We start from the raw sequence: 16,684 nt of genomic DNA on the forward strand, positions 1-16,684 counted from the left end.
GGCATCGAAATTATATAATTTGTGTTATTTTGAAAGTTAGAAAATCAAAATGTATTTTTCTCAAAATTTCTAAAATGCCACCAATATTCCACACCTTTTTTATATTAATTATTATTATTCCACTCTCATCCTTAACTAAGAAATCAAAGTAAAAAAAATAAACAAGTCATTCAAAATAATTTATACCAGTGTTATTAAACCCGGCCCGGCCCGGCGGGTTGACCCGGGACCCGGTAGCTGGACCGGTTCGGGTTTAATAAAAGACCGGCTGTGGCAACAGCCCGGCCAAACCCGGGCGACCCAGCTGGTCAACCCGGGACCCGGGCAACCCGGTCGAACCCGGACGAGATCCGTTTTTTTTTTTTTTAAATGTGGAATAAAAAACCTCTGAAGCAGGCGAGCATACAGTGACCAATAGAAGCAAACTACACTAGTGTTCACGGCATGAGCAAAGAGGGGAAGTTTTAAGAACATAACCCATAATTTTTTGGCCCTTTGATCACCAGCTAATTGCCTAGTTTTGGACTTTGATTCCCAAATTGACAGCAATATGATACTTGGACTTGAATCTGTCCAATTTCCTTTTTATAATATAAAAAAAAATAAATAAATTATTATTTTTTAAAATAATCCTATTTTGAAAATATATTAAAATAATATATATATATATATATATATATATATATTTTTTTATTATTTTTTAAAAAAAATTATTTTTATTATTACTATATCGAAATAATTAGAAAAAACTTACTTTAAATTTTTTTGACGAAAAAGAACCTTAATTCCAAACGGGTTCAAAACCATTAAAAAGTTAAAAAAACCCTTCACTCATTTCTATTATAAAAACGTCCCCCAGAAAACGTCCGCCAAAACAAAACCTTCAGCTCTCCCTGCCTTCATTCTTCTTGCAATTTTCACAAGACTTGGATTTGATATATAGAGAGAGAAGATTTAGATACAGATATAAAGACCCTTTTAAAAATATAGATTAGAGATTTTAAAAAAGATTCCAACTGATGGAGACAGTTTTTTTTTTTTTTTTTGAAACTTAACCATGTGTAAAGCTAAAAAAGTTAAAAGAAGCAATCTTTTTGTGTGTCTTGTGGCATGCCACTACCAGCTGCATAGACGAAGAAGAAGAGTTTCAGTAACATTAAAGGAGTTATAGAGATCTTTGCTTAGTTATTTTGTTTATTCTGTTGGGGGTGGCTGTGTGATCTTCACAATGAAAAGTCGTCGTTGTCATCATCATCAGTTGCTGTTTACGTTCTTGCTCTTTTTTTCTCAAAAGATTGGTATTTTTTCCCTCCTCTTCTGCTATTTTTTCTTAGTTGATTTAATGGGTTCCTTTTGTTGCTATCTTACTTGGGTTGATCTCAGACTTTTTGTTGAATTGAATGGAATTTGGATCATTTAGCCTTTTGATGTCTTGTGTTTTTTTTTAGCTTGTTATTACAACTGGGGGCTTGCTAGCTAGTCTTACGGTGGATTTTCTTGGGTTGCTTTAATTTTTGGTGACTTTAAAGTGTATTGACTGTAGTCAACTGGAACACAGTGTGTTGTTTGTTTCTCCCGAAATGATTTCTCAATGCTTACAAAATTTTAAGAGAGTTGATTTTGTTGTTCTTGATATTTTATTCTTTTTGTTACCGTCCGAATTTCTTACATGGGATTTTTCTTTTCTTTTTGCCATTTTTTAGAAATTGACTGTCTCAGTTCTTTGGTGGATCAAACTTGTTTGTTTGGTTTCTAAGTAAAGAATTGAAGGTAGTTTATAGCGTTTCTTTAATAGAGCTCCTTGTCCGAGGATGATTTTACTATTACAATTTTTTGTTTTAAGTGTTAAGAGTGCCGCTGAATCATTTGAGTATTCTCTCACTTTATATTTTAGTCAAATACGAGGAGCTGCTGTGAATTGTATTATAGCACTATTCATCTTGTCTTCTCAATGATCTATATTGGGATTCATTGGTCTTGCATCTGTGAGTTAACACAAGGCAGAGAATAGGAAAAGTCAAATTTAGTTTGGTTATAATCGATTGATCATTGTATTCTCAAAACATAATTCAATACACATTTGGAGGATTTCATTGGTCTTATCCGTTGTTTTTGCTTTTGTTCTATGTTCCTTGTTCTTTGGTGGCTTGAAACAAATTAAAAAAGTGATTAAAGAAATTATCTTTGTCATCACTTCTTCTTTCCTTCCAGAGCTTCTAACAGCTGAAGCATTCACTGGAACCTACGGAATAAATTATGGAAGAATTGCAGATAACATCCCCTCACCAGATGAAGTTGCTACACTTCTCAGGGCAGCAAAAATTAGGAATGTTCGGATTTATGATGCTGATCACAGCGTCCTCGAGGCATTCAGTGGCACTGGGCTTCAACTTGTTGTCGGGCTTCCCAATGGATATCTGAAAGACATGAGTGCTAATGCTAGCCATGCCATGTCTTGGGTTAAAGAAAATGTGCAAGCATTCCTTCCTAAGACCAGTATTTGTGGGATTGCTGTGGGTAATGAAGTTCTAGGAGGAGGTGATAATGAACTCTGGGAAGCTCTCCTGGGAGCTGTTAAAAATGTTTACAAAGCCATAAATAAGCTTGGCTTGGCTGATGCAGTTCAGATTACTACAGCACATTCACAAGCTGTTTTTGCTAATTCTTACCCTCCCTCTTCGTGTATATTTGAAGAGAATGTTGCACACTACATGAAGCCGCTCTTGGAGTTCTTCTCACAAATTGGTTCTCCGTTCTGCTTGAATGCATATCCTTTCCTGGCCTACACGTACAATCCAGAGAATATTGATATTAACTATGCTCTTTTCGAGAAAACTAACGGAATATATGACATGAAAACAGATTTGCACTATGATAACATGCTTGATGCGCAGATCGATGCAGCCTATGCTGCTCTGGAAGATGCTGGATTCAAAAAGATGGAAGTCATAGTTACAGAGACAGGTTGGGCCTCACGGGGAGATGATAATGAAGCTGCAGCAACAGCTAACAATGCAAGAACATATAATTATAACCTGCGTAAAAGGCTTGCAAAGAAGAAAGGTACACCACTGAGGCCGAGAATGGTGGTGAAGGCCTATATTTTTGCTGTATTTAATGAGAATTTGAAGCCTGGGCCAACTTCTGAGAGGAATTTTGGACTTTTCAAGCCTGATGGAAGCATTTCATACGATATTGGGTTTCATGGACTTAAATCTTCATCTGCAGATTCGTCACTTCTATCGTTGAAGGTATGAGACTCTTTAATTACTCCATGTATCGTTTAAAAGGCAACATATTGGGATTAGATCTGTTCGTTTAGTTGTCTCCTTTCACACACACACACATATATTTTCTTCTAATTCTAAGTTCTTTTTGACGAAATATTCAACAAACCAACTGAAGTTTTAAAAACCCTGCTGTAAACCATCTACATTTCACTTCTCAAGTGGAAGAGTAAGAAACGGGGAAAAGAGTCCTCCACGATCCCAGAAGCGCTTTGCTTTGCAAGCTCGAAGAATGGGCACATGTCCACATTTTCTCCAATCACATCGCTGTATGGCATACTTTATTTTAAACAATTAATAGTACATGGCATCAAATCTTTCTCTTTACATTGAATTCAGTAGGCCTCCTTCTTTAGAATTGCTTTCTTTTGGGTTTCATTTTCACCTGCAGTCTTAATTTGCTAGAAAGTGCTCCATTTTTGCTCTGCACCGCGCTCTGGATCTCTGATCCTTCTCTCTTAAAAATTCATGCAGTAACTAAACTACGGGCATGCAGTGGGTTGAGTTTGTTTGAGCACTTTTATCATATATTATTATGATATTTGTTATCTCAAACCATTCTCTGACATATTAAAATGTATTAGACATGCCATAAAATTTTATTCTCTAGCGACCAACAAGTTGCTGTCTTTTGAAAGCTTCAATTTAAGGGGCTATATATTAAGTTACCAACAGAGGATTTGCATGTCTCCTTCATAACAGTAAAGGGAAATGCATATATACAGTAGTACTCAACAGCCGATCCTCGTAAGTTGGAGAAGGGTAACTGAGAAAGGTGATGCAGTGTCTGTGCGACTGCTTGTGTTTTTCTATGATCTGGCTTCTATTATTATCTGAATGACGAAATTCTAATTATTATTATTTTTTCCTGTTTTTCTTTTTTCATTTGCACTCGTGCAGGCTGTCCAAGCTCAAGGTTTGTCCAAGTCCGACATGCTGATATTGACAATCTCTGCCGCTGTCTCGTTTCTATTTTTGAAGCAATAATGTTGGAACAGTCACTATTATATTAGAGCAAAACCAGCACTGGAAGTCAAAAGTTCTAGGTTTGATACCATTCATGTCACTCGGAGTACAAAAAAACATACCGGTCCGATGCCATTAATGCCACCCGGAGAGCCAAAAACAATAAAAAAATATATAAAACATTGATTCTCTAACTTGCATAATATATTTCGCAGGAATTGTGATTTTTATCTATTTCAGCAAATGTATTTCAGCTCCTATCAAACAGAACCTTTTGTTTTTATCTGTTACAGTTTTCCCTATCCAACCGCTGTATTCTGGGAAAACGATTGTGATCATGTCTCCGACTAGTATGTTTAGTAGCTTAATTATAGTTGTTTTTTAAAATATTTTTTATTTAAAAATAAATTAAAATAATGTATTTTTTTAAAATAATTTTTGGCATCAACACATTAAAATGATCTAAAAACATCTAAAATATTAATTTTTTTTTTAAAATACAATTTTTTAAAAAACAATTTTGACATATAAAAAAAAATAGAACCTAGTTTCATCAGAATCATCCGTCTCATGCGAAGTTTCTTTCAGAATCTGCTGCTGCTGCTCTAGCAGAGGTCCTCATGGAGAGGTGTTTTTGTAAGTGTATTATGACCGCATTAAAGTTAAAAGGCCTTTCTATGTCATGCATCTGACGAGCAGGCATGAATCCTTGTGTGGAATCATATGATTGGGGCATAGTTTGAAAATCTAATCCATAAAATGGAGAACCACATCACATCCATCAGATTAATTTGATGAGACAATATTAAAAATAATTTTTTTAAAATAATAAAATTTTATTTTAATATATTTTTAAACTAAGATTATTTTAAACCATCATTAGAAAACTCGTACCCGATTGCTATGAAGTCTTACAAACAAATTAGCATACATCAGTGTCTGAGTGGGACCGCTTGAAAGACTCCAAGAGTTCTAGTACTGGGCCCATAGAGTTGCATAGTCCTTGTTGCGTGGGATATTTCTCCAGTTTAAAAGGACCTTTAAGGACGTGAATCCTTGGTTGCCGATGAAGCCCGGATGCACCTACAATAGTATTTCTACTTTAAAAAATAAATAATATTGTTTGTAGGCTGTGTTTGTTTCAGGAAAATAGTTTTTAAAAATTTAATTTTAATTTTTTTTTTTATGTTTGTTTAATATTAAAAAAAAATAATCAATAAAAAATACTTTCCAATAAATAAAATACACTTTAAAATTAAATAAAAGTTTAACTTGATTTTGAGGAAAATATTTACCTAGCCGGAGTAAATCTGGAGAAGGCTTGTTTTACACTAGGATCATAAAGTCATTAGCTACCCTAGAACCCTAAAGTAAGTAGACTTGTATTCCCAAGAAAATATGTGCATAATATTGGAAAATGTGCTAAAGTGATGATGTCCGTTGATGTTTTGCTTTATAACTGTTTTCTGATTGAGAGTAACGTGGTCGTGTTCGAACTTTGTCGGTGTCATTTTCTTCCCATCCCTATGGATTTTTCTCTCTTTGAGGTGACATCATTTCGGGTTTCTATCGGGTCATCCATACATGTAGTAATCTTACATCCATATATTTTTTTAATATTTAATAATATCATTAAAAGATAAATTTAAAAATAATTTTTAGTATTTCTTCATATGAAAAATAAGTTCAAAATTATTGAGACTTGAATTGGATAATATGTAGATTAAAGCTTATATCGCAATTGATTTCCCACTTTGAGTATCCTTTCCCTTTCTCATTCTCGTAAAATTAAGAAATTATTCGGAAATGTAATTATAGTTATTTTTTAAAATATTTATTTATATTAAAATACATTAAAATAATTTTTTTTATTTTTTAAAAATTATTTTTAATATTAACACAGTATCAAAAACAATTCAAAATATATAAAAAATTAACTTTTAATAAAAAAATTAAATTTAAAAAATACATGTTAACTCACGTTTACAAATGAATTTTAAAATTAATTTTCTCCTACTCTAACACTTTTTTTTTTGGAGTTCTTTTATTTTCAATCCAGATTTGATACACCAGTTTTTTTTTTCAAAAAAAAAATATATCAGTCACATCTAAATTTATATATTAAAAAAGTCCTTTTTCATATTCTTAATACATTCAAATTCAAAATAATAACATATGAATAGAAATAAATAAATTAACCAACCTTCCACTTGACCCAGCAAATGCAAATATCACTCACGCGTTTTCATTACAAGAAAACATTTCATAGCGACAGCTGACATTCCTGACAAATGCGAGAGCACGTGACTTTACCAACTACTACATTCTATCCCTTTTTTTCCTTCTTTTGTTGCCAAGATGGAAATACGTGCCAAAGCCAGTGTAGTTTCTTAAGAATATACATGCAGGCACTTCATATAATTTTCTACTGGCTATTTCACATTTAATAATTTTTTTCAATATATTTTTAAATAATTTTTTTTTCAATCATAAATCAAAAGACCTAGATATCTAATTAATTAAACTGATACTTAATCAAAAAATAAACCCTAACAAATAATCATTGGCCACACGCATATGATAGCTTAAAAAAAAGATCGTTTCCACCAAAATAAACAGTCATTGACCACACATATTACTTCATTATAGATGAGACGCCGAACCAATTCAAACATCATTGTAGAAAGTGGTGTTTGGTTCTCAGATAGTCTCGCATGAGTTGTCATACATATGATAGCTATTTTTTTTAATAATATTTATATTTATTAAATTGTAAAATTGCTCAAAAACCAACCAAATAATAACAAAACATAAAATATATAAATGCAAATACAAAAATTACACCTGAACACAGCTATAAAAAATCTTCTTTTAAGGGCATGCAAGTTATTTTACTGAAAATTAACACCCATTTATTAGTTTGGTATTTGGCATCATCGAAGTCATTTATCACGGTTTTACTTCGTGATGATGATGCCATTCAACACCTAGCTACCCCATTATACATAATATATATATGTGTGTGTGTGTGTGTGTAAAATAATAAAAAGGTAGAAAGATGCAAGTTTCTCCCTTCAAATGGCACCAATCCATTGGCCAAAGGAAGACAATATTCCAACTCCCTCTATTTATAGATAAGAAGATCAGATATAGAACCTCAAACACAGAGAAAGATCATTAGAGAAGGGGTGACTTTACCTTTGAGAACACACACGCTAGACTAACCAACATGAGAAGTCTCCTTGTTTTTGTAGTTTTAGGAGCAGCATCGCTGTTGTTGCGTGGCTCAGAGGCAGCAGATTATCAGGTTGGAGGCACCACCGGTTGGACAAGACCTGCTAGCACCTCTTTCTACTCTGACTGGGTTTCAGGCAAAACCTTCGCTGTTGGTGACAGTTTAAGTAAGTTGGCTTACACATACAAAACACCCATATTTATGCTCAATTCTTTGTCTCTAATATACCTTCTGTTAAATCCTGCTTTGATCTTTGAAGATTAAATCCAAGAATTATATGTTAATTAGCTGGTGAACTAGCATAACATGATATTTTTGTACATATAATTTCCTTAAAGAAAATCGTTTTTGGTTAATGCTCCGATATATATATATATATATATTTATACTTATTAAAATTGGTTTGAAGAAAAAAGTAATCTCGATATTAAAACTAAATCAAGGGTACTTCAACTTCAATACCCTAATTTTCTCTCTCTGGGTTGCTTAAATCTAATTGGCAAAACTATTGCTTTGGCAGCATTCACATTCACTGCAGGTGTACACGATGTGGCCACTGTCTCAAAGAGTGAATATGATAATTGCAACGCAAGCACTAGTCAAGACAATCTTTTGACAACTGGACCAGCAAAAATCACTCTCAATGTTACGGGTGATAATTACTTTCTTTGCACATTTACTGGCCACTGCTCTGCGGGACAAAAATTAGCCATTACCGTAGCTGAAGGCAACACCACCTCACCAGGGACATCACCGCCGCCACCCTCAGCCGCCTCAAGTCTTGTTGCCACCTTTGCTTTGATGTTCGTGTCCATTGCCATTAGTTTGATGTGTTGCTTTTAGCCCATCCTGTAGCAATAATTTTCTAGAGTTCTGTCATACTGCTTCTATGTATTTTATCACTCGTTTGAGGATATACTGATAGGCTTTTATCGCTTCTATGTACTTTATCGCTCATTTGTTCTTTATATATCAAATATTATTTTACGTATTATTTTGGTGATTCCACTAAATTGATGCCACCCCATTATATTATTATAATAATTAACCTGCAGACCTAACCATATCTCCATTTTCAACAAGTCGCCTTGTGGTGACCTAATTTTCCTTTGAGTTTAATTTGAACAGTTAATTAATCAGGTACAGCGACCTCGTGGCAACTTTTCACCGTCGGGCCAAATCCTAACCTAAAAAAATGAAAGAGGCACGAAGCTTCCGAGATTTTCCAACGATTTTTTTTCAAAAAGAGAGACATATATTAATTTAAAAGGACGGGTTTCAACAAAAGTCAATAACTTGCAGCAGGTTTGATCTGCAAATAAATACTAGTCAACGGGAGATTCAGCTCGTTTAATTGAATATATATGTAGGCATTGAAAAACAAGGTATTCTATTACTAGAGTAAGAGGTTGAACTATAATTAACAAATGGAGATGAAATTGAATTATTTTTTTTGCAGTATTCTAGCGTATCGATTTGAAGATTATAAGTTCTTGCCGAAGGTCCATATATAATTAATTTGGGAAACTCCCATGTCTGTCACATGGCTTGATTCGAAGGTGAATACAAAATTTAAGCTAATACTGATGTGTCTACATATATAAAAGATTATAGATTGTGTTACAGAATTCAAAATATTTCATACTGTGCTATATAACTAACCAAGTTTTCTTGCATGTGAAAGCAAATGAAGTCTTACTTCAAGAGATATTTTTGTTTTCTTTAATAAAAAAACTTTTTATTTCCTCTCAGTTAATTAATTATCATGCAATGAAATTCCGTGTTGACGTTAATTAAAACGTGGTGTGATTAAGAAACGATGCTACTTATTTAATAGTTACTAGTTAGGCGTGGAAGAACGGGATAGGTTAGCTAGCCCTAGCAAAATTGAAAGAATCAAGGGAAGTGGGTTAATGTAGACACACTTGAAACAATGTTGAACTCTCATGCTCTGTTCGTTTCTTACCAATTAAACGTCCCTCTTATTGCTGACCTTCAAAAAAGCATTAGTTAGCGAATTATGAAAAAAGACCATGTCTGTTGGAATGATTCTATAGTGTAATTAATAAAGTGCCACCATTTTTTCTATTTTTTACTCTCTCTTTCTTCCAAGTTTTAGCCTTTCCTAATTTTACCTGCGTGTTCTCATTAACTATAGAATATCATCAATGTGTTTTACCGTGGATTATATAGTACAATCCATAATACAAGATTAATATTTTTTATTTATAAGTGTTTTTTTATTTAATTTAGTTTGTTAATATTAAATTTTTTTTTATTAATTATCACACTTTTAGAATATGAATTCCAAACTTGACAGATTAAAAGAATTTGACAGGTTAACCAAGTTGATTTATATTTTTTTTCTTTTTCATAATTAGTTTTTTTTTCTGATAGATTTTTTTGTTTTGTTTTGTTCTTTATTTTTATTTTTAATTAATCTTTTTATTTTGTTTAATCTAGTTCATTAATATTTGTTTTCTATTTAGTTATCATACTTTTATGATATGGATCTCAAATTTAACGGGTTAACCTGGTTTAACGAGTTAATTTAATTGATTCAGATTTTTTTTTCTTCATTAGTTTTTTCTTTCAATTTCATCTTTTTTCTTGTAAATCCACAGTTAAAGGTGGGATGCCTTTTGGTTATAGGTTTTTTTTTCTTTTTAATTAATATTTTTTTATTTTCTAATAGATTTTCTTTTTTATTTTCTTATTATTTGAACTACTTTCACATCTCTTAACACATTTTTTAATGAAATTTCTCAATTCAAACAAATCTACAATTATTCACATCTTGGTAGGCCTATAGCACTATTATTATACCATTTTCTAATTCATTTTTTTCTATGATTTTGCATCAATCACCACCTATTCTAACTCTTTCCTGCATACACTCATGACTCATGTATGTTTCAGTGAACTTCATCACACTTTATAGCTAACATTTACCCTATTTCCTCTTTAAGAACCTACACTTGACCGGCTTAAAGAGTTATTTCTTTCATATTAATTTTTTTTCACTTTATTTTTTATCAAACTATTATTAACAACATATTTTTCATCCTTTTTTGTCCCGAAACACAACAACAACATATAACTTCCATTATATATTGATCATACCTATATCAAGCTTACTAGTTATTAAGTATACTAATCTTACTAGTTATTAATTTCTTAAAGAAAACATCAAATGGAGGGCGTTTAAGATGATCAAGGCTCTTCACATACCAGCCATATCAAAAGTTCAATGCCCTCCCTCCATCACAAGCCCATCTTCAAGACTGAATCCATTAACACCGCCAACATCAAAATGGACCATATTTAGATTACCAAAATGATAATTACCCAAATTAATCCTAGCAGCCGCATTCTTCTTTAAATCTTGCATGGCCCTCACACACACCTCAAGCTCTTCCAACACGATATCATCAATAGATAGATTCATCCCACCAAAAGCCTGCATCGACATCATTCTCACACACCTTGTTGCACTCTTCAATAATTGCTACATGCTTCTTCTTCTCTATTCCTGTAAATTTACTCTTGTACCTTTTTCCTACTTTACATTACTTCCTTTTTTCTTGGTTTTACTAACTTAATCAATGGAGGATTCTCTAACCATATAGGGGACTTGTTTGCAGGAGAATACATAATAACCAAACTTGGATACCTCGATCTAACAATTCAGCCTAAACATCTCGGTCTATAAGCAGTTGTGAAAAGCCCAAATCCATTTGAAATCTCAAAAACTTCATCATGTGGGAACACTTATTTAAAAGAAAGAGAGATAGAAAAGAAGAAGAAGAAAGAATGATGAGTATAGATAAAGAAGCAAGCAGCGATAAAGGTTGCAAGGGGTACATGGAGCTGGATGTGTTAAAATGGGATTATGGAAGAAAGATCTGTTTTTTTTTGGGGTTTTGTAGAAGGAATTATGCAAAAGAGTATGGATTCCGCCCATATCATACGTTACGATATAGGCACTTTATTCCAAGTTCAAAATCTAATTCCCCATGCTTAATTCTTTTGATTAAGCAAATGCAGATGCACCAAAAAAAAAAAAAAACTTTTGGTTTTACTCAAACGAATATGATAACAAAAAAACATTAACTATATAAATATTATTAATTTTTAAGATCTGTTTGATATTATAATCAAGTAAAGTTAATTTGAAAAAAAACATAAAATTGACATTAACTATATCACCAAACACACTTATTTCTCAATTTGTCTATCAACTAAATCACATCAAAGGCAACGTCTGCAATTAAGGACTTTGTATAATTAGCATAGGAGAACTCATTTTGTCTACACCTTCATATCCACAAAAGTCTTCCCTTGAAACCCTCCGACTTCAGATGCCTCCACCTGTCTTTCCTTGTCTCCATGGAACTTCTATTGTACCAAACTCTTCCCACGTTATGGCCCATACAATTTAATTTATTCATTTTTCCCTTAATGGGTTTGCTCTAATTCACATTACAACAAGAATCATGGACTGGTCAACGGTCCCGAAGTCACATTTGGCGAGTTCTTACGCGGTAAAATCTCAACGATTTCTGATAAGTCCCACTTCAACAATCCCACCCTTGATCAAAGGTAAGGAATCACACACGTGTTTTCCATCCAATGGCCCAAAATTACTCGCACTTTCAAGGCAAGACCTGGGCTCTCCCTATAAATAGGGAATAGGAGGCGCAATAACATATTCAGACACTCCGCTCGTATTACAACAAGGAAAAACAGGATCCACTTAAACAGAAAAAAAACAGATTGTCGATGGCAAGAGGACTCAACATGGCATTCCTTGCAGCAGTTGCTATAGCTGCTTTGATACAAACCTCAGTGGCGCAAACAACCCATACGGTGGGTGATACCACAGGTTGGGCCATTCCTACTGGTGGTCCTGCTTTCTACTCATCATGGGCAGCAAACCAAACCTTCAATGCTGGTGAAATTCTAGGTAACACCACAACCCTATTTAACCTGTGCTTTTTTTATTATATAAATCAGAGAGAACAATATGAGACTGGATTTTTTTTTCAAATATTAATATTTTTATTTTTATTTTTTTTCAGTGTTTAATTTTATGGCCAACGCACATGATGTTGCCAAGGTGACAAAGGCAGATTATGATGCTTGCACCACAAGCAGTCCCATCTCTTTGGTAGAAACCAGCCCAGCAAGAATCAGCCTTGATGCGTCAGGAGAGCACTATTTCATTTGCAATTTTACTGGCCATTGCTCTGCTGGTCAAAAGATGATGATCAATGTTAGTGCTGCATCTTCTTCTCCTTCTCCAGCTCCTCAGACATCTTCTCCTGCTCCTCAACCTTCTACTCCAACTCCTCAGACATCTTCTCCTGCTCCTCAACCTTCCACTCCAACTCCTCAATCTTCTCCTTCTCCTCAACCTTCTACTCCAACTCCTCAACCTAGCACTCCTGCTCCTCAACCTTCTACTCCTGCTCCTCAACCAAGCACTCCTTCTCCTCAACCAAGCACTCCTGCTCCTCAACCAAGCACTCCTGCTCCTCAACCTAGCACTCCTACTCCAGCTTCTGGTCCATCACCACCTGCACCTACCCCAGCTTCTGGTTCACCACCCTCACCACCAACTGCCACACCACCTAGTGCTGTTGCTCCACCAAACTCTGCCAGATCTCTTGGTTTCGCTGGCTTCACCACTTTCTTGTCCATTTTTGTAGTTTTTTTGTGCTATTAGATTACATGTGGTTGAGAGTTTGATTAGTGTGATTCATTTTTATGTGAGGTTCTTGTTATACAGATTTTTTTTACATACAATAAAGCTCCTTTTTTTTCCTTTACATTTTCAGTTAATCTGGCACTGGTACAATGTAATATTTACAATTTTGCTAAATTTAAGAATTTATTCATCATTTGCATATACTATAATTTCTTAAGAGAAATTATACATTTTATTTAAAATACGAGAAGGGGAATAAGAATATAATGTCAATTTGTCAAACATTTGACTATCAGCTTTTACTTTGGTCCAAAAGCTGGATTACACATGAAAAACGACAATGAAAAGATGAAAATGAAAAAACTTAGAATTATTCTAAGATCATGTAATGTTCATATCACCTTTTTCTTCTTCCTTGGTGTCTGTAATTAATTGGTTTGAACAAAAAAAAGGGTAATTTTGTGGACTTCTAGATATGGTCGGTCAGCTAACATGTGGAGGTTTTTCCTACACAGAAAGAGAAAATCTTGTCCAATTAATCAAGTTACCCTAGACTAATGATTAGGGCATTAGCATATTGTTTTTTTCTAGAATTTTCATTTCATTAGATGGAATGATCACGTTTTCAATTCCATTTATGTGTTAAGTTTGATTCCACTATTCAAGTATTCTCAAATAAGGTTTTGTACGTTAAAAATAAGTTCTTTTCTGGTCAAATTTTAGATTATTTTTGGATCATAATAAAAAGTGAATCCAATATTAAACCATAGCTTATGACATTTCATGATTTTTAAAAGGACTCAATCGATGAAAAAAAAAGGCTTAACAATCAAAATAAAAAAAATATATTATCGTGAATGATATTTTACATTGATGCAAACCACCTTTCTATTCTAGTTTTTTCTTTATATTGAATCATGGTTGGGCTATCACCGGATCTTTCCGGTATCTAAGTCATGACCCAATGTTTGAGTGACGTGGTACAATTCTGGATACACACACACACATAAATCCCCCATGGGAATTGTTTGAATTGATTTTGTTTTTTGGGCCAAGGCCCAATAGGCCATTTAGTTTCTTCGTTTTTTTTTTTTTTCCTTTTCTGTATGGATTTGGAATTGAAATAACAATGCAAGTTGCATTTTGTAGATCTTATCCCTAAATTCACATTTCTTACTGAAAATTACAGGATAATTACTTGGCAGGTTTTGGCTTATGTGCAAGTGTTTTTAGCCATGCATATATGTCCCTTGCCAAGTTTTGCACGGTGTAGCAGATAATCAAAAGGGTAAAATTTATAGATGCTAGCTGAACTACTACTAGTAATTCACATTAGTCAGCAGCATTCAATGGTCAACGAGCTATGTATTACGTTGCAATTTCTCAAAGAAAGTGAGGACCATAAGCTGTGTGTGGTGGACAAGCCTTTGCCTGATTGTCATCTTATTATCAATCCCTAACTGTCACATATAGCATATAGTTATCTCCCCCTCCACATAAAGAAGAGAGAGCACTGTCTGCTTTTGCCTCCAGGGTCGATCTGTTGAACACAGAATATGGCTATTAGGATGGACAGGATCGTGTTCTTGATCATTGCTGTGGCTTTACTAGAGGGAGCAACCTCAGGAAAAAATTACAAAGTTGGAGATGCTGTTGGTTGGAGCATTCCTCAAAATAAATCTTACTATGAGAGCTGGGCTGGTGATCAGAAATTTGAGGTTGGAGATTCATTAGGTAAGCATACACATGATTCTCTTAATTTTCTTTGGATTAGTTTGTTTATCTAGGAACTAGTTCAACATAATTAGTTTTATCGAGCTTGATTAATCATGTCATGTCCTCATTAACTAGCTACGGAAACGGTGATAGCTCATCGATGATTATGAAACATATAGAGTATTCAGAAATGTATGGATGGAAAAATTATTGAATTAATCTTACATATTTTCTATGCTCTATTATATGCGCCTTCATACTATATGCAACTTACCTTTTGTTTCTCTTCTTCAACTGGGTTTCCAAGTTGATGCTAGTAAATTAAGTCATTAATTGGCTTAATTATAACAAAATATTTATTTTGCGTGCTCTATGTCTGTTGTAAATTGTGTAAAAGTGGAATCAAAGATAAGCTTTGTGCTTTTTCAGAAGGAAAAAGAGAGAAGAAATTGTCTACCGAACATCAGTGCTGGAGAATTTTCTCTCCATTCTTAGAATTAGATAACTCCCATACTTTTTTCTTTTTTTTTTTCTAGTTCATCAGGACCACCTGAAGGGACAGATTGAAAAGGTGGTCCGGGTGGTCCTGGCCCTCTGAAAAGTTGAAAAAAAATTAAAATCCTCCCTAGAACTTGTAAAAATTAAAATTTCGTAAATAACTTGCAAAATGATTCTTTCAAAATTGAAATTATACTCTCTGACCCTTCCACTTTACTAAATCTGAATTCGTCCCTAGCCACCTCTTCTATCTTCCCTTGTGACACTCGTTTATTCTTATACCATAAACTTGAAGGGAGACAAAATATCATTTTTTTAGCTGAATTCCGGGCCATGGCCCGTCCTTTGAAATTATGGAATATCATATAGTACGAATCAAAGATGTAGAGAAATTGAAAGATTAATACATAATCTATTGTTGGAAAAAAAATAAAATAAAAAATCTCTTGGCATGCCCTTTCATGTTTGACTTTGGTCACACAATTAATATTTCAAAAAAATAATCAAAGTTACAAATTAAGTCAACTTATTGCAATTAATCAGTATATATAACTTTTGATATTTGCTTAGTAGCAAATTAAGTTCTAACTCTTTCTTTTTCAACGCCTCAGAATTCAACTGGACAGGCACACATGATGTCTTGGAGGTAACCACAAAGACCGACTACGATGCCTGTGTTAAAACAAATGGAACACCTAACAACACCAATCCTGTAACCATTAATTTAATAAAAAATGGAACATTTTACTATATTTGCACCATTGGACCACACTGTGATTTGGGTCAGAAGGTTACCATTGTTGTTGGAAATGGAAGCTCAAGCTCTCCTCCAATATCTATGCCAAATAATCATGCTGCCTTATCTGCAGTTCTATCCACCATCACCATTGTTGCTGCCAGTCTAGTTCATCTTTGTTCTTTCTTGTTGTACTAACAATATTGGTGGTTGGTGTCTAGTTTAATTATCCGTCTTAATTAGCCTCTTCCGTTATGTTTACTGAATTTGGATTTATATCTAGAATAAGTGCAAGGTTTGTACTATTTATTAGCTATCCAGTTTCAGAGCATTTTCATTGTATGAGGCGATGTTTCGAAGTAGTGTGATAACTTATTTTGTAAAATTATATTAATATTAATAAGACGTGTTGTAATATTTTTTTTTAAATAATATCGTTCTTAATCTGGCTTGCCAGATTGGAGTGTCTTGCGCGATTAACTACTTTTTGTTTCATTGAAAGATCTTAAAGATCGTAAACTATAATATAGAGATAA

At 33.6% G+C, this 16,684-nt stretch overlaps 3 protein-coding genes and 1 long non-coding RNA gene across 5 annotated transcripts; all 4 read left to right on the top strand.

Annotated features, from left to right (window-relative positions):
• The first annotated feature begins 1,070 nt into the window (after positions 1-1,070).
• Positions 1,071-4,538, top strand: LOC118048973 (glucan endo-1,3-beta-glucosidase 14). Its single transcript, XM_035058824.2, has 3 exons — positions 1,071-1,298; positions 2,212-3,251; positions 4,188-4,538. The coding sequence occupies exons 1-3, from the start codon at positions 1,229-1,231 to the stop codon at positions 4,272-4,274; spliced, it is 1,197 nt and encodes a 398-aa protein (XP_034914715.1). The 5' UTR covers positions 1,071-1,228; the 3' UTR covers positions 4,275-4,538.
• A 2,717-nt stretch (positions 4,539-7,255) lies between these two features.
• On the top strand, positions 7,256-8,482 carry LOC140955733 (uncharacterized). Its single transcript, XR_012170209.1, has 2 exons — positions 7,256-7,654; positions 8,009-8,482. It is a non-coding gene; the product is annotated as an uncharacterized lncRNA (long non-coding RNA).
• Positions 8,483-12,190: 3,708 nt separating this feature from the next.
• LOC118048975 (uncharacterized) lies at positions 12,191-13,319 on the top strand. Of its 2 annotated transcripts, XM_073410225.1 has the most exons (3): positions 12,191-12,454; positions 12,570-12,824; positions 12,867-13,319. In XM_073410225.1, exons 1-3 carry the CDS (start codon positions 12,271-12,273, stop codon positions 13,214-13,216), a joined length of 789 nt encoding a protein of 262 aa, XP_073266326.1. In that variant the 5' UTR covers positions 12,191-12,270; the 3' UTR covers positions 13,217-13,319. The 2 variants fall into 2 exon arrangements, with proteins under 2 accessions (XP_073266326.1, XP_034914716.2); XM_035058825.2 differs by having other exon boundaries at positions 12,570-13,319.
• Positions 13,320-14,551: 1,232 nt separating this feature from the next.
• Positions 14,552-16,604, top strand: LOC118048971 (umecyanin). Its single transcript, XM_035058823.2, has 2 exons — positions 14,552-14,932; positions 16,024-16,604. Exons 1-2 carry the CDS (start codon positions 14,755-14,757, stop codon positions 16,344-16,346), a joined length of 501 nt encoding a protein of 166 aa, XP_034914714.1. The 5' UTR covers positions 14,552-14,754; the 3' UTR covers positions 16,347-16,604.
• Positions 16,605-16,684: the final 80 nt, after the last annotated feature.

The sequence above is a fragment of the Populus alba genome, chromosome 6 (genome assembly GCF_005239225.2).
Source record: "Populus alba chromosome 6, ASM523922v2, whole genome shotgun sequence".
Taxonomy (NCBI): Eukaryota; Viridiplantae; Streptophyta; class Magnoliopsida; order Malpighiales; family Salicaceae; genus Populus; species Populus alba.

Bases quoted from the DNA above. Each gene is read 5' to 3' on its own strand.
- LOC118048973 (XM_035058824.2), top strand. From the start codon at position 1,229: ATGAAAAGTCGTCGTTGTCATCATCATCAGTTGCTGTTTACGTTCTTG. The intron at 1,299-2,211 runs GTATTTTTTCCC...CTTTCCTTCCAG, and splicing joins CTTTTTTTCTCAAAAGATTG to AGCTTCTAACAGCTGAAGCA. The intron at 3,252-4,187 runs GTATGAGACTCT...GCACTCGTGCAG, and splicing joins CGTCACTTCTATCGTTGAAG to GCTGTCCAAGCTCAAGGTTT.
- LOC118048975 (XM_035058825.2), top strand. From the start codon at position 12,271: ATGGCAAGAGGACTCAACATGGCATTCCTTGCAGCAGTTGCTATAGCT. The intron at 12,455-12,569 runs GTAACACCACAA...ATTTTTTTTCAG, and splicing joins CAATGCTGGTGAAATTCTAG to TGTTTAATTTTATGGCCAAC.
- LOC118048971 (XM_035058823.2), top strand. From the start codon at position 14,755: ATGGCTATTAGGATGGACAGGATCGTGTTCTTGATCATTGCTGTGGCT. The intron at 14,933-16,023 runs GTAAGCATACAC...TCAACGCCTCAG, and splicing joins TGAGGTTGGAGATTCATTAG to AATTCAACTGGACAGGCACA.